General features: G+C 34.9%; 2 protein-coding genes across 3 annotated transcripts; both read right to left on the minus strand.

The window, feature by feature from the left end:
• Positions 1 to 6,062: 6,062 nt before the first annotated feature.
• Positions 6,063 to 12,559, minus strand: LOC110739012. Its single transcript, XM_021919465.1, has 7 exons — positions 12,344 to 12,559; positions 12,211 to 12,259; positions 11,977 to 12,102; positions 10,097 to 10,198; positions 9,867 to 9,958; positions 9,640 to 9,793; positions 6,063 to 6,643 (listed from the first exon to the last, which is right to left on the minus strand). Exons 1-7 carry the CDS (start codon positions 12,511 to 12,513, stop codon positions 6,377 to 6,379), a joined length of 960 nt encoding a protein of 319 aa, XP_021775157.1. The 5' UTR covers positions 12,514 to 12,559; the 3' UTR covers positions 6,063 to 6,376.
• An 18-nt stretch (positions 12,560 to 12,577) lies between these two features.
• Positions 12,578 to 21,868, minus strand: LOC110739013. Of its 2 annotated transcripts, XM_021919466.1 has the most exons (5): positions 21,739 to 21,868; positions 20,979 to 21,308; positions 18,404 to 18,437; positions 12,929 to 12,965; positions 12,578 to 12,704 (listed from the first exon to the last, which is right to left on the minus strand). In XM_021919466.1, the coding sequence occupies exons 2-5, from the start codon at positions 21,281 to 21,283 to the stop codon at positions 12,640 to 12,642; spliced, it is 441 nt and encodes a 146-aa protein (XP_021775158.1). In that variant the 5' UTR covers positions 21,284 to 21,308; positions 21,739 to 21,868; the 3' UTR covers positions 12,578 to 12,639. The 2 variants fall into 2 exon arrangements, with proteins under 2 accessions (XP_021775158.1, XP_021775159.1); XM_021919467.1 differs by lacking the exons at positions 12,578 to 12,704; positions 12,929 to 12,965 and adding an exon at positions 15,783 to 16,146.
• Positions 21,869 to 22,223: the final 355 nt, after the last annotated feature.

Consider the following 22,223-nt stretch of genomic DNA (forward strand, 5'->3'; position numbering starts at 1 on the left):
AATTGGAAAAACGAGTTACTAATCTAATTAGCAACTTAAAACCAGAAAAATTAAGCCATAAAAACACCTTGAAAATATGATGATTTTAAAAATAAACGAGCGAGGCTCCGATACCGCTGTTGGGGTTTGGTGAGTCCTACTCACCGCGGAAACAAACCCAAAAACAAGACCGCACTCGCAATAAATAAAACCATAAACATAATTAAATTAATCACAAGGTTAAGATAAGCTAATTCAAAATGAGCTCTTACTTGAAAGCTTCAAGTCCCGCTCACACGGAGACCTCCAACAAAGTCCACCCGCACCAACAAAACCGACTAGGTCCAATGTCTTGGGGTTAGCAAGACCCGACCAATAAAACCCGAGTAATTATATTGAGTTCAAAGGTTTTCACTAATTGTGATGCCTTTTTCAACTCTTACTCAAGCATCATTCCCAATGCCCATACTTGGGTATTTATAGGAAATGATGGGAGTATCATTTACTTTCCCATCAATGTGGGATAGTATGATTTTTCCATTTTATTTTAAAGCTAAAATAAAATTAATAATCAAGCTAGTAATAAATCAACAAGTGACAAGCTCATGTGAGTGGTTAGGTGAGGACCACTTGGAGAAGGGGGGGACCAAACTTGCTCCCTACTCCCTCTCCCATAACCGGCCACCTCACTCCACACACACTCAAGGACCACAAGCCACATGGCACCCACCCTTGGGCACCAAGGCAGCCAAGGTGGGCTGCCATGTGCTGCTGTCCGTGGCAGCCACGCCCAGCAAGCCCTGCAGGCCCAGCACTCGCATGCGGGCTGCCAGGCGCTGTTGGCCTTTTGCCTTGGCCAGCGCTGCTAGGCAGCAAGCAATGGCCCAGCCATGTTGCTGCTAGCTGTGGCGAGCTGGCGCGCCTAGCGTGCTAGCTGTGGCGAGCTGGCGCGCCTAGCGTGCTAGCTGTGGCGAGCTGGCGCGCCTAGCGTGCTAGCTGCTGCAGCTTGTTGCGGCATGGCTTGCTAGCCATTGCGCGCACAAGGCTGTGCCTAGCATGCTAGCACGCACTAGGCAGCGCCTAGCCTTGCGATGCTAGCATGGGTGCGCTAGCACGCACCAGCCAGCCTAGGCTCGGCTTGGTGCACATGCTAGCCACCATGCTAGGCCATACGCCTTTAGCACTCGAATTGCTTGGGCATTCCAATGCTAGGGGAATTTTGGTCTTTTGTTGATTTATTACTATTTCTCGTCTCATCTTTCACTATTTTTCGACTCGACTTCCGACACTCGGTTTCGACGCTCTAAGCTCGAATTTCCGACGTCTAAATAAATATTACTCGGTCGACTCATTAATTCCTTCCGAATTAATTCGTCGGTTCGGTTTGTTGAATGCTTGGGTGTGACCCGAAGGGTTCAGTTAAGATTAAGCTGTAATATTAATTATTCATTAATATTACTGATCGGAAGCGGCCTCCACCCAGGCATTCCGATCACTTGACCTCACTGAATATATTAGCTTTCTAATAATTCTGAACCCACTAACGGAATAGTACACTTGTTCGAAGGACACCATTCCTTTCAAGTATCACATGTAATTTAAGTCAAGAAATTGTAAGCTATATATGTGAACCTAGATATTATGTGAGCTAAGAAGATTCATATTCTCCAAAGTTTTTGGCAATTAAATTTTTAACTGATGGCGTAAAAATGCATAAAGGAACTCAGCCCATGCAGTTAAGATGGAAAGTATTCTATAAGTTGGTTAATGTTGTAGGATTCATCTTTTAAGAAACAAATAGTTGGTACTCAAAATTATAAGCAAGGAGGAGGCCCTAAGAAGAAAATACCTAGGGCTAAGCAAAACTACCTAAAAAACCGATCCGTAACCGTTCCAAAAATTAGGGTATCCGATCTGATAACCATAACGGTTTGGGTACCCGTTCTAATAATTTGTTATCGGGTATGGTTATTGGGTATCATTTTAAAATTAATGGTTACCTGATCCGTTTAGATAAGCATATTTTTTTGCTTTTTTTCCCTACTAAAATCTTTTTTTTTTAATCTAAACTCTTACTTTACTTTATAATATCAATGATTAGTAATATTATTAATAATTTTGTCAAAGTCATATGATATTATTGTTAATTAGTGGTAAATTATATCATAATAACTACATAATTAAGTTTAATTATCATTATATTAAGGATATCTTACTGGGTACCCGATAACCGACCCGAAAATCTGGCTAGCCAAAGTCCGGGTACCCGAACTTATCGATTTGGGTTATGGATACCACTTTTAGGGATTTTGGTTATCGGGTACCCAAACCATTAGTACTAACGGTACAGGTACCCGTCCCATGTTCACCCCTAAAAATACCTCCATAAAAGTAAATCCTAATGAAACTGAAATTGAGAAAACTTGAGGAATTCATCATGAACCCTGCAGTTAAATTAGTAATAGGAAAAGTAAGTTATTAATTGATGAATCCGAATTACATTATCATGGGATAACAAAAAAACCCTATGATGTAGAAAATCCTAAGTCTTAGATCACCAAGTCCGAGTAGCTAGACAAAATTCTAGCATAATGAGAATGAAAATATAAGGCAATAAAAATTTAAAAGAATATAAATATCGAAGAGCTTCATGTTCTAATTGAGAAATAAATGGAGATCCAAATAATCATATTATTGAAAAAATAAAGGTAATTGGATATAAGATCAAAAGTGTGAGTGAACCAGTATATGAAGATGAAGTGAATATGCAAGAGAAAGCTTATAATAAAAAAATCTAGTACTAATCCTAATAGAAGCTATATACTAGTTGATATATGAAAGAATTATACACTACTAGAAAAATATTTATTTGGTGCTTTTTTTTTTGCTACGTTTTGGACAAATCGGTGCAAATTAAAACGAGTTTTAAGTGTACATATATAAATAAAAAATAGTGATTTGTAGGGGTTTTTCAATAAATTCGTTGCAAATGAATAATATCCTCCCTACCCTAAACCCTCAATTCCTTACCCGCCTAATTCATTTCACTCTCCCTCCCTTTTCCAACTTCATCAGGTTCAAAAATACTCTCACCCGGCCCAACCATCATCGGCCAACGTTGAATCAGTCACTCTTCGAAATGTACTAGCCTTTTTCACCGTCGAATAAGTCACTCTTCAAAATCGTCATCTCCGTTTTCACCAACACTCGCCCAAATTGATTTTTCCTCAAGTATAGTTCGGCTATGACGTTTGTGATGAAGTTGCTATCTTCGGTTGATGGAATTAGTGTCTGTGGTTGATGAAGATGGACTACTGCCAAAAACTCCCTTTGGCTCTCTCTATCTCTCGTCTACTCAATTTTTGCTCACCAAATCCCTAATTTTTGCTCTAATTTGAGGTTAATTCTGTCGCTTGGCTACTACGCCAAGGGAAACTACAAAAGCTAAGAAGAAAGCTTAAAAGAAACGACATGCTTGTTATTGATTGATTTGCTGATGTCTTCCTTTGATCCTTGAACTTCTATTTACAGATGAAATGGAGCGGTTATGGCTGACTCCCATAACTGTTGTGCAATTACGTCTCTTAGCTCCAACACTTCTTCAAAAATTAAAAAACATCCACTTGCCTCCTAAACCAGCATTTGTTTATTGGGCCTCTAAGTGATATTAGCAATTCCTTTTATATCTCGACTAGTTCAGCCTAAAAACCTTTTTCTAATTCTGAGACCCTTTTTACTCGGTCAAAGTCAAGACGGTCAAATAATAAAAAGTTAAAAATCCGATTTTTTGGTGTACCGGTTTCAATACCCTTGAAGCTTTTAGATGTAAGTTCCATCTTCAAGATTTTTCTTATACCATTCAACATTCTGATGGTGCATTTAAATAAAACCTACACTAGAATTGAAATTTATTATAATCCTTGTTTTTCTAGTGTTTTCATGATATGCTTCTTGCAAGGGCAATGTATAATGTATTTATTATGTTTGGTAAAAATTGCATAAGCTTATATGCCTATTTATTACTTACATGTGGTTATGTTTGAAATTTGATAAATTAGTTGCAACGTTGTAACATATTACTTTTGCAAAATTATTGTGTCTGTAGTGGTTGGTCTTTAGAAATGGATCCTTAATGACCCCAAAATCTTTAACAGATTGATTTTTCACACGCAAATCGATACAAAAATATTATTATTTGGAGAGTGGGCCCCAGTAACGGAATTTGTTAACGGCGGGATAACAACAAGGTTACCATATAAAAATTAAATGTATTATGGGGTTATAGTGTGGATTTGTTAAAAAGAAGGGGGCATATCGTAGAAAACGGAAGGTTTTTTTTTTTTTTTGAACAATAGCAAAGGCAAACACACACACACAAAAAAATAAAAAAATAAAAAAATAAAAAAACAAAAACAACTAATCTACCAAGAAATTAGAAAGAGTCATACGACATTGTCTAGCAATGTCGTGTGCCTTTTGAACTTGATCTTTATGGGCCTTAATTATTGTGCACTTGTCTAAGGTAGCTCCTATCTCCTTAATCTCCTTTATCGTCCACGCAATCGAAACTTCTTTCCCATTTTCATCTTGGAGATTATTCAAGAGCATTATCGAGACAGTTAGAATGAGAACCCCTTGCTTTTCCTTTGCCTTGGCCCATAGAAGAGCTTCGATGCACGCCCATGCTTCACAATGGAGAGTTGAAGAAGCAGCTCCATACTTTCCACCCCCCACAAAAAAATTTAAAAGCTCCCTACCAACATTCGCCCACCCAATACCAGCCCTCATGGTATTTTTGTCCCAGACCCCATCTACTTGTATAGTGAATTCATCGAACCCTTCCTTTTGTTTGCCTAGTTGAACATAGTAAAAACAGAAAGTTAGAGGGTTATAATATATATATATATAAAAAAAAAACCCATTTTTTATTTTACTTTTCTCATCTGTCCTCTGCTTCTTTTCTATTTCTTTTGTTGATTGTTATTTTTTAATTTTTTATATGTTAATGTGTTGTTATTTTGGTTGATTTTATGAAATGTTATATAATTTATTGACGTGGTTTATCTTATTTTGTGATTCAATCAATTTAAGAGGTGTTTGATGATTTTTGCATTTTAAGTTTTAACTTTTAAATTTCTGGTTTGTGATCTAACGCTAAGCACAAGTGCACAACAGAATGAAAATGAACTTTTTATTGCTCTATGACTTTATTGAAGAAGATAATGCATGTGAGTAGAATATTTTTATTAAGGTTTTTTTTTATCTTATTTAATTTGTGATTATATTGTTGTGTAAGTTGTCTTGTTATTTTATTTTTATAAACTACAATAATAATTATTTGTGTTGTGGTTTTGTATGTTGTGTTAATATCAGTGTTTTGCTATTATACTTCATAGTTTTCTAGAAAATTTTTATGTTTATAATTATGTAATTTTTTGTTAATAGAATCTTATCAAAAAATAATAAAAAATTAAATAAAATAAAAACGTAACATTTTTTTTTACACAAAAAAAGGTAACTTATTGGACAAGTTACCTGTCATTAGACCTGATTAAAGATTATACCAAAAAAAAGTTGACTTATTTTGTTCAAACTGCGCGAAGGTTAACTTAATTGGACAAATTTTTCAAAAAAACAAAAAGACTTCATCCGAAAAATAATTTAGATAAAATTATAATCTAAACATGTTATTCACAGCTACAACATCATTGTACATTATTCTTACCTAAGGCCCTGTTCTGATACGATTATTTTCAATTCACTTCTAATAAATTCAGTTCAGTTCATTTTCTAATTTCCTTCTCTTATAAAATATTCAGCTGAACTCTAATTAGTTTACGTCAGTTCAATTCAGCTCTAATAAGTTTAATTCAGTTCAGCTCAGTTCAGCGAATGAGAACAGGCCCTAAAGCCCTGTTCTGTTCACCTTATTTCCACTTATTTCAAGGTTAATAAGTTCAGATAAAAATTAATAACTTCAGATAAGATAAGTTCAAGAAAAATAACTTCAGATAAGTCGTGATAAGGGTTAATTAGGGCTATCAAATTTAATTTATAATTAAAATAAGTTCTAATAAGGGCTAATAAGTTCAGATAAGATCAGATAAGTTCTAAAAATCAAGTGAATAGAACACACCCTAAAGTAGAACTATAGGGCATTATGACCCCTCTTTATGTATTCATTATCCCCTATTTCTATAGAGGCTTTTCTCCTCAAGCTTAATACTACCTGTACAAGAATATGTTTTTTAACACAGAACACTAACTTATATTACTGGCTTAAAGCCTTATATATTACAACAAAAGCCAATATCGGTCCAGCCCAAACTTCATCAGTCCAAAATACAAAGCTGGGAAAGGAGTATTGGTGGTGAGAACTAGTACAAATCCAAACAGTTCACTCTTCCAGCTTCACTTGCACGTCCTGTAAATCTTGATATTCCATAAGCCTTTTCGGAAGATTCTTGGCCACGATATTCCCGCCATTATATCCATTCATAAGCTGCCTTCCTATCTTCATCCTCCACTCTGAGCTATCCAACTCTTGCTTCCGATCATGAACCACTCTATCACAATAATTCAGCATTGTTCCCAAACCGGTATTTGGAGTCCACCCATATTCAGCCAATACTTGTGCTTCCCCTTCGCTCAAGTCTTCTCCAACCTTTGACCAGATCATGCACAGGAGAAAAGTGACAATATTTTAAAAGCATCAGAACTTATTAAGACATCCTAAACACTAAGGCAAATAGGTAATTAAAGAACCCCAAAATTTATTAGACAATTGAAGAAAACTAGTATGTACGACCCTGGACACTTGTCGCTTGTCACCTTTACTAGAGATCATGCTTTCACCTAAACTAAATATGAGATTGAATGAAGAGAACTGATATTTAACAAACACAAACCAGGAGAAAGCAGAGTCAAGAAGACCAGTAAACAAAATGCAACAAGCAACTATAGTTATCATGGGCTGGGTTGCACTCAAAAAGGCCTATAACATCAGACTAAGGACATTAGACTATGCCATAATGAACCTGAGTTTAAAATGTTCTAAAAGACCAATTGATACCAAGTCACCCCAAAAAACATGGTCAGACCTATTGAGCAGAGCTGGACCTGATGAGCTCTAGCAACATGTATTCAAATTGTCACAAAGATGTGTTTGTGTAAGAGCAAACACAAACACTAATTCCAAATTAGGTATCTTCAGACTCACATTGAAAAAAAAAAAAAAATAGGATATCAAAAACAAAAATAATCAGACAAAAAGACAAAAATAAAAAATAATCATAGGCAACCTAAGCATATATTTACGAGAATCAAAAGGCAAAAAGAAGTAAAGTAGGAACAACAAGTCGAAGCAAAAAAATAAGGTCCAGCTCGGGCAGAGGCTGAAGAAAGTCTAGTACGGCTATGGTAAAAGGAATCCATGGACAGAATATGCAATACAAGAATTAGCATTACTGAAAGAAAATTTTATCACCTACTCCTTCCATCCCTAAATGATCTTTGTTCCCGTTTGCTAAATTTTACGGGAATCAAGAAATAGGAGTATAGGAGGAGATAATACATAAAATACATTAAAAAGATTAAAAAGTACAAGAAATGTGAGTGGGTCACATAATAAGTACATGAAAAAAGAATAAAGTACATGCATATGGGTGGAGGCAATTTAGAGGAAATGTAAGGGTACTATAGGTACATGAGTGAAGAAAAACAAAATGAGGATAATTTGGTATTTAAGTGTCCGAAAATGAGAAACTATGAAATGGGAACAACAATTTGGGACGCCTACAAAGGAAAACGGGAAGATCATTAAAGGACGGAGGGAGTACCTTTTATATATCAACTTTTTGATAAGAGCTGCCTTACCAAATATAGTTCGTAAACAACATTTCTTTAAGACATTTATGTGCAAGTAGCCCTACAAATTTCCTTACCTGAATTGATTAATTGACTAAAAAAAAAGAGAATTATAAAAACCAAATTAACTTGTTTTTTAGTCTAAAAATAGCAATCCCTTTACACTTTGTTTGGATATCAACGTAGAAAAGTAAGGAAGGGGAAGAAAATTCCCTCTAAAAATCTCTCTAATATTGGAGGCATGATGTTTATTAAAACCATCCTTACCAAACAAGGGAGTTCATTCCCATCCCTTTCCTTCCCTCCCTGTCTCCCCATTTACTCGTTTAAAACAAAGTGTTCAATAAGCTTTTTTTTTTTTTTTCCCAACTCATAAACAAGGATGACAACAAATTGGGCAGCCATCTAATCCCAAAGAACAAAAAAGGAAAGTACAAGTCAATCTAACACAAGTAACATGTGAGGAGATAAAACTAGTTTGGCTATGAAACATAGAGATTCTCCTAAGTATTCACAAAATGCTTTAAGTCTTTAATCCACTTTAGCCTTTCACATAAAAACCAAAATAAAGGCCAAGAAAATTGTGTAGGTGGCAGTAAAAAGAATTCATCCTGCCCCAGCTCCCATCCATGAAAATTCCACCTATGTATATTCCCAGGTCAAATATGCCCCATTCCCAGCAAGAGAAAGGAATTCGGTGTGTAACATGAGATAGAGTGCAACAAAAGGGCAGTAAAAAGTCCCAAGGGGACATTCCTCCGAACCATTCCTTTAGCCAAGAATACTCCACCTAAAAAAAATCACCATTTGTACCTTTTATTCTATGTTAATCCAACTCTTCATCGTACATCAAGTGCCTGTGTTAGATTCTATGCATATGAAACTTTGGAACCTGCATTTTAGAATTAATGCAATTTATTTTAATAATGGCTCCCTCTAACCAATTGACACAAAATTATAAAACAGTCCCTAGTGACCTCCCCCCGAACCATTCCTCGGAATAGCTTATGTGCTCCTGTATGTTCAAATCATATTATGTCAGATCAGACCACACCAAAACTTAATCTTACTCTTTCCTTCAACTAGCACACACATGCTCAACACAAGGTAACCTCTGTAAACCCCCTTACTCTTGACCACAAAAAGTCTCTTATAATCTGACCTTTCAAGTACCACTAGAAACTTAAAGGGGATACAAAGCACTGTGCAATCACAAGTCCAAATATGTGTCATATTGTAAAACACCTTCCTTTTGGAAGATAGCCCTTCTTCTGCCACCCAATTTCCTAGAGACATTTGAACAACTTAACCAATATAGCTATTCCTCTCAAGAAGTCAAGATCATTCCTTAAATTAAGTCCAAGCAAGGTAAATCATGGACAAAGCATCACCCAAGGATATATCCAAGACATAGGACTCCATATATAGATACTTGACACTAAAATTTGGTCCTTCCCACATTGTTTATGGTCAAAGTACGAGCATCTTTTTGTTATAAAAGTGGTGCTACCAATGTACTATGATTCATGATAACCCATTTACACATCATATAAGCAACAAAGGCAAAGGAAAGGATGCACTCTTGACTCCATCATTTCAGTAATGATGATCTATCCTAGCATATTTATGGTACTATTCAATAATTACCCAAAATGTACAAACAAACAAAAAATGTTCCCTGTTTAACGTTATTCACAAGGAGATGCAGTGATGCACCTTTCATGCCTACATAACTACATTTATACAGGATGACCATATTCTACTTAGCGCCAAGTTATAGTCAAAGTAGATTACCACTAATGGTCTATCCTCTATTAGGGTGATCCGGCCACAGCCTGTAAGCCTCATCGCAGTCACCAAACGCTTGACCTGCCATGCCACAGGAACAGAATTCAGCAGCTCAAAGAAGTATGTCGCATAGCCATATTCAGGACGCTCCAGTACAATTCTGCATTCAACAACTTCTTTAAATAAACATAATACACAAGATACTGAAACAATTAACTGCCAGCAATTTACACCTGTTATGTCTTTGGAAGACAAATAAAAAAGACTGAAGGTCTCGACACCAACCCCATTCAACAGGCCACTTCCTATTTCGCATATATTTTGTCTGCAATGCAGCTCAATAACCAAGAACAATAACAGGTGAGTAGTAAGTTACAAGTATCAGCTCAAACCATTTAAACAATCAAGATTTGAATTATAGAATTTCAACATTTTCCAAGTCATTACAGTACTAGTAACTTACCTGCTCCACAAGTGAGAGGAGACAAGACAAACAGTAGCTAATTTTCTCACCCTTTGTGCGTAAAAGAGGATACTTGAGAAAAGTTTGACGATGTGAAAACAGCTGCATTAAAGATACCAAACAGAAACAAAAGAATATCAATACCTTAGGGCCTTCATCATATGAAGCTCAGTCTAAAATACAAATATCAGACTCGAGCTAAGACACAAGAGTCTTATAAATAAAAAATTCAAGTCAGGGATACTGAAACATGGTCAACAAATTTAGGATATTGACGCAGGAGGCATGTCCAATTAAAGGCAAGATATTTTTTCTTAATATTCCCAATTTTTTAATAGGATTTAAAAGTCAGAGGTTTTTCAAGAAAAATGACCAACAGAATAATACTCCATTACTCCCTCCTCTGTCCCTTAAAAATTGCCCTATTTGCCTTTTCAGGCCGCCCTTAAAAATTGCCTTTCAGGGATACAGAGACAAAGATACGAGCATCACATCGATAAATTTCAAGTCAGGGATACTGAGACATGGTCAACAAATTAAAACCTTATCCAGTTATCTTTTACTTCATATTATGTAGCAGCCACAATCAAAATCTAAGGATTATGATCACAAGGAAATTGACAGTCACACCATTAGCCACATGTATTCAAAACTAGTTGCATGGAGCATGAATATTGAAGGTAACTTTAATGGTATACACCATATCACAGAAAAGCAGCAGCTTACAGATATTATTAAGTAAAAAATAATTCAAGAAAAGCTCAATTGCAGACAGCATAGATAGTCCTCAATTGGACAAAATGTAGAGGGAGAATACTTTAAAATAAAAGGAGCTAGATTAACATGAAAGGCATGAAACAAACCGGCTTAGTAGTTAAATTCTAAAAGAAAGTGGGTAAACAAACCAACACAAAGATCAGAAGGGAATATACAGAATCACAGCAATAGCACGTTATACAATTTTGGACACTATGCTCATATCTGAACTTTGGTAACAAGGAAATAGTTCATATTTCCAATAAATGGAAACAACTTCAAAGTCCAATAAACTCAAAGTCTAATAAACTCAAATACTGAATATTTACAGAATGAAAGTATTTTTGAAATAAACCTCTCTCTCTCTCTCTCTCTCTCTCTCTCTCTCTATAGGCTACAGTGACTTAAAAATATGGCCAGGTTATGTTGCTTCTAAAAATGAACACTTTACTGCTGAGAAGAATGTCCAACATTGGGTCTGTTAACCCTTCTGTATCCTATTTTAGATTGGGCCAAAATAAAAGCATACACCCATGTGAAGTTGCATCCATGTATCATATCATACTTTCTAAGCAAATGTGTGGCATACCAACCACAAATAGCAGGATAACGACCATTATGCAGACTGGAACAAAACTTAGACACGTTTATTTGTTAAAAAAAATAAAAAAAATAAAAAAAATAAAAAAAAAAATTAACAGGCAGGTCATAAACAATTGGAGTACTGGTAAAAGTAATACAATGTAATACTAGCAGCTGCACTATCACAATTATACCAAATCAGCCTTAAACTGCTAGTCACTTTAATTTCAATTACAAGCTGCTTCAAGACCTAAATATATAAGCATAAACACAAATAAATAAATAAATAAATAAATAAATAAATAGAGAGAGAGAGAGAGAGCGCAATTCAACTCCAAGCTTCTCCAAGACTCAACCATATAAGCATAAACAAAAATGAGAGAGAGAGAGAGAGAGAGTTCTACTTAATCAATAACTTGGCAGCAGTGTGCTGAATATATTGCACACTATGAGCTATACCCTCACAAAAGGGAGCATCTGTATGCAATAGCTTTAAGAGAAAGCACATAGATATCAATGCATTGATAAATAAAATTAATAACCTGTGATATTACAGCTTCAAGCTCAGCAAAGCCATCTAAATTGAGAGAATCATCAAGAATATCATCAGTATCTTCTTCCCCATACAGCTTAATTTCTTCAGCTGATACTCCTTTGTCAAGCAAAACCTAGCAATTTAAAAGTAGTATTAAAATTTATTCTTAACCTTTGTCCATGGTTCATGTGTAGCTCTGTGATGCAGAGAAATCTGGTAATTGGATAATTGCATTTACTACCTTCAAAAGACCAGGAGCATCTTCTTCCAATGCAGTTTCAACTGAATCACTGAACAGCAATTTAAGTATATAAGAAACCAACTATACATAAGATACTATGTACAACAGAAACTAGGCTGCATCAAAATATTACGTTACAGTTCTTCTCTTCTTCCTAGGCCGACTGATACTAACTGGTTTGACAGATTCTAAGACATCATTACCAAAATCCATAGCTGAGACCTCATCTTCCTTAGGGTTTCCAGGCATACTCGTGCTCGGTATTCCACATGAAAGCAACTTGACACGATCTACAAGCGGCATGTGGTGTAACTCATCCACAAGAATGTCAGAAAACCCTGGCTCATTTTTCACAGTTAAAGTCTGACCGATGCAAGAGTTCTTTGTGATATTCCTCCTTCATAGCATAACCCGTTTATATCAAGAGGCTCATCCTTGACTTTTGCAAGCGGTGGTACAACTGCGAAGGCACAAGCATCCATCATAGCAGTTTCCTGGGTACCAAAAAATTTACATTCTGTAAATAAAGGGAATGATCTGGAATTTATTGATACTGCAGCAGATCCAGATGAAGTTAGTGAACAGATTTTAGCTGTATAGGATGTTCCATCAGTTGCATATTCTGATGACAAATTATCACTATCATTTACTCCAAGAGATACATCTCTACCAATCGGTGCATCCCAAGCAGAATCACTTTGTGCAATTTGCAACACACCTTTGGATAAGTTGGACAGCCCTTGATAATTCTTCTCCTGAAAAAAAAAGTGTATAGAGTCCAGAAAATATACAATGTCAGCAGATCTAAAAATGACTTCAAATTGCATATAGTAACGACATGCACTGCAAATCTTAACAATTAAACAACGATCTGAATAAATCATTATAGGGGGCGAGTGCTCAAAAGTCGACGACCAACCATGGGTGGCATAGTCTTGGAAGTAAGGATGGCCAGGGGACCTTGGCACATAAGGGAATGTCTTGGGTGGACATCGGCTAGGACTCAAGTGAGCCCCAGGCCTCACGGCATAACTTAGTAAAATCCGATAATGCTAAACATGGTGAGGGTGCATGTGCAAGGCTTGTGAGCAGCAATATCCATGATAACCGTTTTAGTGGAGATCATGGGAGGTAGTTACCTTGATAAGTAACTGCCTAGTGGTTGACATGGTACCCAAGGTCGTGGGCTACATGGGCAGTTACCTCGAATACCTCATTATGGGGATCATGGGGTAGTTTAGACAGTTACCATAGCCTCAGGAAGGGCGGTAGTTGCCAAGTAACAATAACCACAAGGCCCTTAGTGGATATGGTGCAAGCGATTTTTCCTTGAATTTAAGAGGGGCAGGTAGTGGGATTGTGGGCAGTTATGATAACCACCAATGTTTCCCCACTCCTCTAAATATGAAGTGCAGTTATGCACAAGGGGATCATGGCTCCTATAAAATAGAAGCATGGTACATAGTGGTGTGACCTCTGGTTTATTAACCTAAGGTTAACGCTGCATCCCAAGCAGTTACACCAATGAGATGTGCTTACTAGAAAGTAGGAGGGTTAGTGCCTTAGTGGGTGGTTATGCAAGAGAATGGACACTTGCGTGAAGCCAAGTAGCCAACTATGCATCCATACCCATCAATAGTTGCACAACTAGTACATGCCTCCGAAAACGTAGGGAACATGGTGAGAGTGGGAAGTTATAATTGACCAGTTATACAAAAAGAACATGAGAGCCACCCTCATATACTTGATAACACTGTTCTATATCTTGGGCCATGACATTGCCCTCTGCACAATAGATGCAAGTCCCAGCAAGATTATTCAAGGAAATGTTTGTTGTTCATGATTTTGTTCAAAAGGGAAGAAACACATTTTTTCCTAATTCAACAGATGCACTTAGTTAAATTAAAAAGCAAATAAAAGGAGCCTATTAGATTACGTTAGTACAAGATGTGGACACGAGACATAAGTTCTCTGGATTGTATTGCAGCTAACTATCAGGGTCAAGGTTAAACTGAAGCATGCTTTGCGGGAGACTAATATGTATACTTATCTCTCTGGATTATTGAAGATGATATGGTATGGTGGGCAGGTGGCTAATTGTTCTATTTATGAGCTTTCTGAACATTTAATACATTCTCTACACAATCATCATATTGATGGTCAAATATATATAATATGAAATCTTTGTTTATATAAAAGTGCAACTAGCTGCTGGAAATAATTAAAGTATATCAGACATTACAATTAAGGTGATGCCAACACGCCCTAATTAGAAAGATTTGGTAGTTGAACTAACTGCTAAGTGAAAAAAATGTGAATTCATTTCAATCATTCAATTAATTAGGATAATTTCTTACCTAATCATTAGTAAAAGTGTTGTAATGATAAGAATTTGAACTCCTTACGACAATTTTCACAGCTATGTATTATGAAACTCTATATGACTTATATCAGCTTTATTTAGCAACTCTCTTGGTTTTACCCGTACTCTTCAAGTAGCAGCTTTACAAATAAAATTTTATTATTTTATTTTCATTTGGTTCATTTTAGGTGTTTCGGGTTGGGTCTATACATAGGTTCCAAATTGTAAGGTTTAAATATTGGGCTACTTTAGTTCATTAGTTGAATCTTTAGGCATTGTCTTTTTATATAAATAGGTTATTTGATTTTCTTGTTCTTGCTGTAGGAAATAAGATATTTTTTTGGGTCTTGTAAGCTTTTGACTGCTGTAGTTGACATGGCTAAGAAAAAAGCCTAGATTTGACAATTTAGTGTCCGAAATCCTTTTTTTTTTTTCTGTTATGGGACGTGAACTTATATATACTTCCAAACATAATTCCATTTGTCACTGAGTTTAAAGATCTACAGTATTTGAAAGAACTGTTGGATGCTCCATGGTGGTTCACACCTAGTTTAGCTTTGCCTTGGTCGGGGATAAACATCATACATTAGGAAATAGGAACAAGATTCACTTCTGGGATCTAGATAGGGAACCACTCAACCACCCCTAAATTTTTTTGTCTCATTCATCTTTTAATTACACATAGAAAACTCAAAATTGTACTAAAGATTAAAATAACTTGTGATGGAGCTTCCATTTAAGGAGACACCAAGATTAAAGGGTAAGGATGTGATAAATGTTATTGGTAATGTAACATGTAAAAAGCATGCCCTTTCGCTGAATTTCAAAATTCTTCTAGTCCTTCCTCATAACATTTTAGTATATACAGGTTCTTACTTTAATCCAATCTTAGGCCATGTTTGGTAATTAGTTGGTGTGGTTGTGTTGTATTAATGATTTGAATAGTTGATTATATTACTTGGTTTTGACTAATTGGTTTTAAATGGTTGGTTGTGTAAAAGTGTTTGGTAAATAATTATTACTAATTAATTGTTTCAATGTATGTATGTTATAGCTAAATTGTTAAATGTTCAATAAGCTAATTGATTTGAGCCTTTTCAAAACAGAGCTTTTTGAGACCAATGTTTTTTACCAACCACTCAAATTAGCTTCTTATTTGGTCAAACCTTTTATAGGCCTCAACAAAAAGTTCTTTAAAAAATATCTTTCCCAAATAACGCATTAGTCGAGAACGAAAAGTGAGATCTCAAAGGTGAAGCCTCCAATATGAAAGGCTTGCTTAGCAAGGCTCAATACTATGATAAGATTTCCACAAGCTTACCCCTAGTATTCTTTCCTTTGTTGTCTCAAACAAGAGATTATACCTAATCAATTTTTGGCGATACATACATGATTGGAAATCATTTTTTTCATATTTTACCTTAATATAGATAAATTTTTAGCCTTAAAAGGATGTATGATCATCACAACAACAACAAGGTCAACTAACATGAATCGTCATAAAGAACAATCCACAAAGAGAAAATATAGCATTACAAGACAATTGATTGAATAAAAGAAGTATGGCTTCCGCCCTGGATGAAAAAGAAAAGTTTCAATAAGTCTACAACAGTCAAAGTAAAACTTAGTCACACCTTATAGACATGAATCAAAGATTCGGTTAATTTGACTAAATAAAAAAACAATTAAAAAAAAAAATAGAAATGACAACATTCCTCTCACACAAATAGGCCTCATGCATGAGTATTAAGTATCCAACGTGGGAGCTTGAGTTAAATTTAAGAGTTAGGCTAGCATTACACAACAACCCAATACAAACTCCACAACAACCCACTTAGCAACAAATTCATTTTTGGTTTTTTTATTGCTAAGAACGATGCTAATTTTTTTTCTATTTAGATTTGGAGTCACAAAGTAACACTATTTAAATTTTTTTTTACAAAAAAAAAAAAAAAAAAAAAAAAAAAAAAAAAAAAAAAAACCTGCAATTGTTTCTTGAAAGATCAGTTATGATATTAATTTTTCTTAGCGCATAACATATGAGTTCGGATATTCTTTCATCTAAGTTGTCGGGTGGTGGGACTCTCAATTAACTCTCTTTGTTACTTTTTCTTACAAAAACTCACCTAACAACACACTCTTACTTATGATTAGACATACTATACCACAACCTACTTTCAAAAACTATATCTCCTTACTTAGTCTTTGTTGTTATAATAAGTGTAACAATCATATAGATACAGAAGCCATAAAACTTAATTTAGGAAAGTATACAGAACTCGGTATTGCACAATTTCATATAACCAAGCTTTGTACAAACCTTAAAATGAAGCTATAGGCATAATTGATTTCATTTAAGGATAATTAACAAGTGCTACATGAATATTTCACTCTTAGGCACATAACCAACTCTAAAGTAACTAATTTGGCTTGAAAATAAATTGTCACAAACATATCAAGGGCAACAACAATTAAACTTGAATGACTAAATACTTTCACAAGACATAAAGAGTGGACGTCCAATGATCAAATGTTAGATTACATGTCCCAAGCGCATAATGTTTGTTATGCACTCCTGTCTTTTTTTTATTATGCCTATATGTTCTTTTTTTCCAAACTGTTCTTTTATTGAATATTGTATCCTTAATAAATCCATTGTTTTTATGAATAATTGAATGGGGATGAGACATGTTTATTTATTTTTATTTGTTAAAAGTAAAGAGAAACTAGGTTGGCAACATAAGACCAACATAATTCATCCTTTTGAACGATCGAAGAGAATAAATCATTAAAAGGAGTTATTTAATAAAAGCATGACTATTTACTATGCAGTATGTATTGTATGTTCTTTTACTCCAAATAGTATGTGCTTTCGGGCACTCACGGGTGAAGGATCTAAATAGCATCCAACGATGAAGATTATAATCCATATAATGTTCGCATAATGACAAAAATCTCATAAATCTGACAGTAAATACAATGCGTATGAACTGCACAATATGTGTTTTGCTGAGAAATTGTTAATCTTAGGCTTTCAACCGTACTACATTTTTAATCCTAAACAATTGTGTCATTTGGCTCTATAATGACTTGCTTAATACACTAATATCAAGAAACTTATAAAGCCATCTTTCATTAATTTAAATACTTCCTCCGTTTCTCAATTGATATATCTTCCTTTTTGGGATGTTTTGCAATAGATGCATCACTTCTCTTTTTAATAAGGTTTTATATGTGAAATGACAATCTTGTCCTCGGCTTGTAATCCAAATAAGTGGGGAGTAAACTCTCCACTTTTACTTTACATACCATAGGTAAACATGTAAATTACTCCACTCTCTCTCCTTATTGGTTTGAGTCATTTCTTTATGATGCATCAATTGAGAAACGGAGGATGTATAAGCTATATTACGATGATCTTCACAGGACATCAAGGTCCGAAAATAGTCACAACTATTTACATCTACATAAGATCAATGCTTTTCTAGAGTATCACCATAAATTGTCATGTGCCAAAATTAGTGTTACTTCTACAAAAGAAGGCAAATATCTAACAGCTATAGAGTACATATCTACAGATATTACACACCAATCAAACATAGCAAAGTATAAATATAACATATTATACAAGAATAGCAGAGTACAAATATTGTATATCATTCACAGAATAGCACAGAGACAACACCATTTAGCATTTTTCAATAGCAAGCTAAAAGGCTTTCTTCAATAGCAGTTTTCAATACCAACTAACAAAGTTTGAGACACCATACTTTAAAAAGAGTTTTAAACAAGGAACAAAATGCCGTGAATCAAGAATCATAAAACAATTACCTCCATATTTGATGTGGAAGACTGCATGACTTTCCTGTCATAAATTTACAGAAATTGGATTTTTTAGCAATTTAGCATACACATTGACCATGTAAAGCAAAGACAATGAAATAAGCACTTACAGACTTTGGTTATAGCCTTAGGAATATGAACTTCCATGGACTAGTGATTCAGAGCTAGGTTTTTGTAGGGAATTTAAATGGTGTATAGCCTAATTGATTGTTTATTATATTAGCAGTACTTGTTAGAATGTATACTTCAAAAAGCCTAATCATTTCAATCTGTGATCAGCATCAAAGATGTCACCTAAGACTATCCTCCACCATGGTGGCCAAGCAATATAAATGCCACACTCTTGCACTTTTCATTTGAAATGTCAGCAGGTAAAAAATTTGTCATTTACATCTAGCAGTTTAAAGCATTCAATGTATAACAAATGAGAAACACAAAAAAATAAATGGAGCAGTGAAAAGAAGAAACAAAATGTTTTAACATTAGCAATGAAGAATCTAGAAGGCTAACGACCCATGGTCAGGTGATGAGGAATCATATTTAGGCTATTTTTTCATATTCAAAGCTAATTAAAAGACTCAAAAGTCATTACACACCAGAGACCAAGCTTGACATATTATTTGAGACTTTATCACAAAAGGCTCAGACTAGACCAAGCCACTGTATAATTAGTTTAATGGCATTAAGATGCCTAATTGGGTCTATTTTTTATCAACCATGGTTAAGCTAACCTTAAACGCCTCGATCATCATCAACTCTCTTCCCCTTCAACTAACAATAACAGCCCCTCTTTCTCTATCCCAACACAGCAGACGCACCACGCTTGCAACGCCACTTGTCAAAAATTGCGGTCTTAAAACCAGTTTTTTTTTTTTTTTTTTTGAACAGTTTCGAATATATTTGGGAAAAATTACTAGCTCGAATTTTACAAAATCGATTTTTGGGTGCATAATTTCAATCAAATTAAACTTCTTTTAAGGTATCAAAATTATTCATCAAATAAATCAATATAGGTAAATATTTTGGCTTAGATTTTTGAGTGAAATCATTCACAATTGTTTAAATTCAACACGAATACAATATATAGAATAATAATTTAGCTATTCGAACAAAAACGAAAGCCAATTTTGGATCAATCTATAGTTAATTAAGTTTTTTAAGCAAAAATTTAAGAAAAAGCTTCTTTAATGACATATAACACAACCACCACTAATACAAGATCATTTTTTGAATTTCTGTAATTATCAAACTAGGTTGCAAAAACTAGGGGCTACCATTCCTTCACCCCATTTCTTTTCTTGCATTCACATTCTAAGATCTAAAATGATCCTGAGTAATAGTCGTTAAATAACAGCACATATAAATCATGATTGTGGCTGTGAGCGTAGTAACGAACTAACGGTTAAGCTAAAGTTGTATACCAAGTATAAATACATTCCTAACATCAGTATGTTGAAATGGCAATAACATGTGAAATTATGATTATCACTATGCATAACAACTTGAATGATGGAAAATTAGTGCTGTTATCCTAACAGAATGATATATAGCAGGCGTTTTTTTTAGGATAACACACAATTAACAGCGCAAAATAGTAAGTTGATAAGACTTTATATGATGAGATATATTCAAACCATGTTAAGGCACTTCCAAAAATTAAAAATACAAATAAAAAAAATATAAGATCCGTTGATCCTAGCCACAAGACAAAAAGAAAGAGATGCAAAATCTCCGTTGAGTATCCCGTCTTTTAAGCCTATTATCCTGGTTTGAGTGACAAAAGATTATTATTCGGTCATTTACATTTTACAAGATGTAATTTATTGCATAAATCATAAAAACAATGCGCACAATTTGTTTCCCCTTTCCACATAATCATGCACAACCTGAATAATGAATTTTAAGACATTTTCAAATTTTCAGATACTACAAATGAGCATAGGATAGTTGTATTCCTTTGGCACCACATTATCAAGAGCAATGTGCTAAACAATGATTAGGATGGCAATTAGGCTATACCTTCAGCACTTGGATATCCATGTAATTTTACCTTTCAAGTGGCTGCGTTATTTTCTAGTAGATCAACTTTAAAGATAAAAATGGTCAGGCTACCGATGTTTAGAAGGATGTTGGCAGACCAGTCTTTTAAAATCTATTTTTACTATCCCCATTAAAAAGTTGCGGCAATAAATTTTGTAAGATTTACAGTGATCAAAGAGAAGAACTAACTGTGGTGCACTTCCTTACTTACTAACAATTTTATAACTGGTTAGATAAAAAATCACTCATTTTCTTAGAGGCCACTTTTCAATGCATGTATAATGGTCACAAACATCTGATGAATGATTTTTGAAGAGTTTAACTATATAATGTCGATTCATTTATTCATTAACAAAGCATTGGTCAAGTAATACCTAGTGATTTGACAAACCACGAATAAAATGGTAATGGTTTAACTAAGCAATAGAGCATTGTAAGGTCCCAAGGATTGGAAAACATCACAAACTCCCAGCAAAACAAACTCATTAATCAACACAAGATAATAGTAGAACGAAAGTAGTACCTTGATCGTAGCAGTTTGCGTCGTTCTTTCAACGTAACATTGTCAAGAGCATCATCAAACTCATAGAACATCTTTCGCCGTCCTTTCAACATAACATTATCAAGAGCATCATCAAACTCGTTAAACACCTCATGCTTAACTTCAGTGGCTTGCACATTTGCACTGCTAGAGCCCATCAAGGGATCTTGTAAAATATCACCAGGCACATCCGATGTTGTTCGATGTCGAAATGCACTAACAGTTCCGTCCCAGCCAGGGCAGGAGGGGCGATCGCCCTGGACCAGAGAGAAATGATCCAACTTCATAATTTCAGTCTAATACTAAAGGATTCTGCAACACATTAGCAACCAAATCTGATTTAATTATCAAATTAAGCTCAAAAAATCACATATATTTAGGGAGAAAAAGGTCGAATTTTATAATTCCATCATAAAATTGAAGACAAGTTTGATTCAATCATCAAATTAAGCTGGAAAAATCACATAATTTTTAGGATAATAGGTCCAATTTCATAATTTGTATCCTAATATTTAAGGCAAATTTGATTCAATTATCGAATTAGGCTCGAAAAATCAAATAATTTTCTTATCTAGCAACAAAATCACTCGTTATGAACTTTCATAACCTTGTTATTATAACTAACAGTTCAATAATCGACTTAAGAAGAACCCTAAATGGAGTATAATGAGAACTAAATTAAACGACGAACCCAAAATTGTGAAAAAATAATATTCGATTATTACAAAAAGAAACACCTTACCTGAGAAGCAACTTCTATGGAGGATAGAAATATCAGAAGTCGCGACTCAATGGAGAACGTGGAGTGTGCTTCAATAAGAAACTGGGAAAGAGAAAGAGAAAGAGCGGGAGAAAGCGGAGCACTGAGCTATCAAAAGTTGACCGGACACGAAAAGTTTCCCCGAACCTGATTATAAACCGACCCGTTTGAACCCAGAAAAATGGTGATTCAAATCCGATATGACATGAAAATCAACCCTAGACTCATGTTAACCCGAGTAAGTGAGACTCGAACCTGAACATGATCAGGCCTGGAGATGATCCAACCGGAATATAACCTGTAAATTGTTTACCTGAACCGAACTCGACCTGAATTGAGATTGACCCAAACCTGTTTTAACCCGTCAAAATCCTAATTTAACCCGACATGTTACTGACCCGACCTAAATTCAACCTGATTTATTGCTAAACTGACCCGAATTTAACTTGACCAGTTCCTAATTCATT

This window comes from Chenopodium quinoa, unplaced genomic scaffold (assembly GCF_001683475.1).
Source record: "Chenopodium quinoa cultivar QQ74 unplaced genomic scaffold, ASM168347v1, whole genome shotgun sequence".
NCBI classification, from domain to species: domain Eukaryota; kingdom Viridiplantae; phylum Streptophyta; class Magnoliopsida; order Caryophyllales; family Amaranthaceae; genus Chenopodium; species Chenopodium quinoa.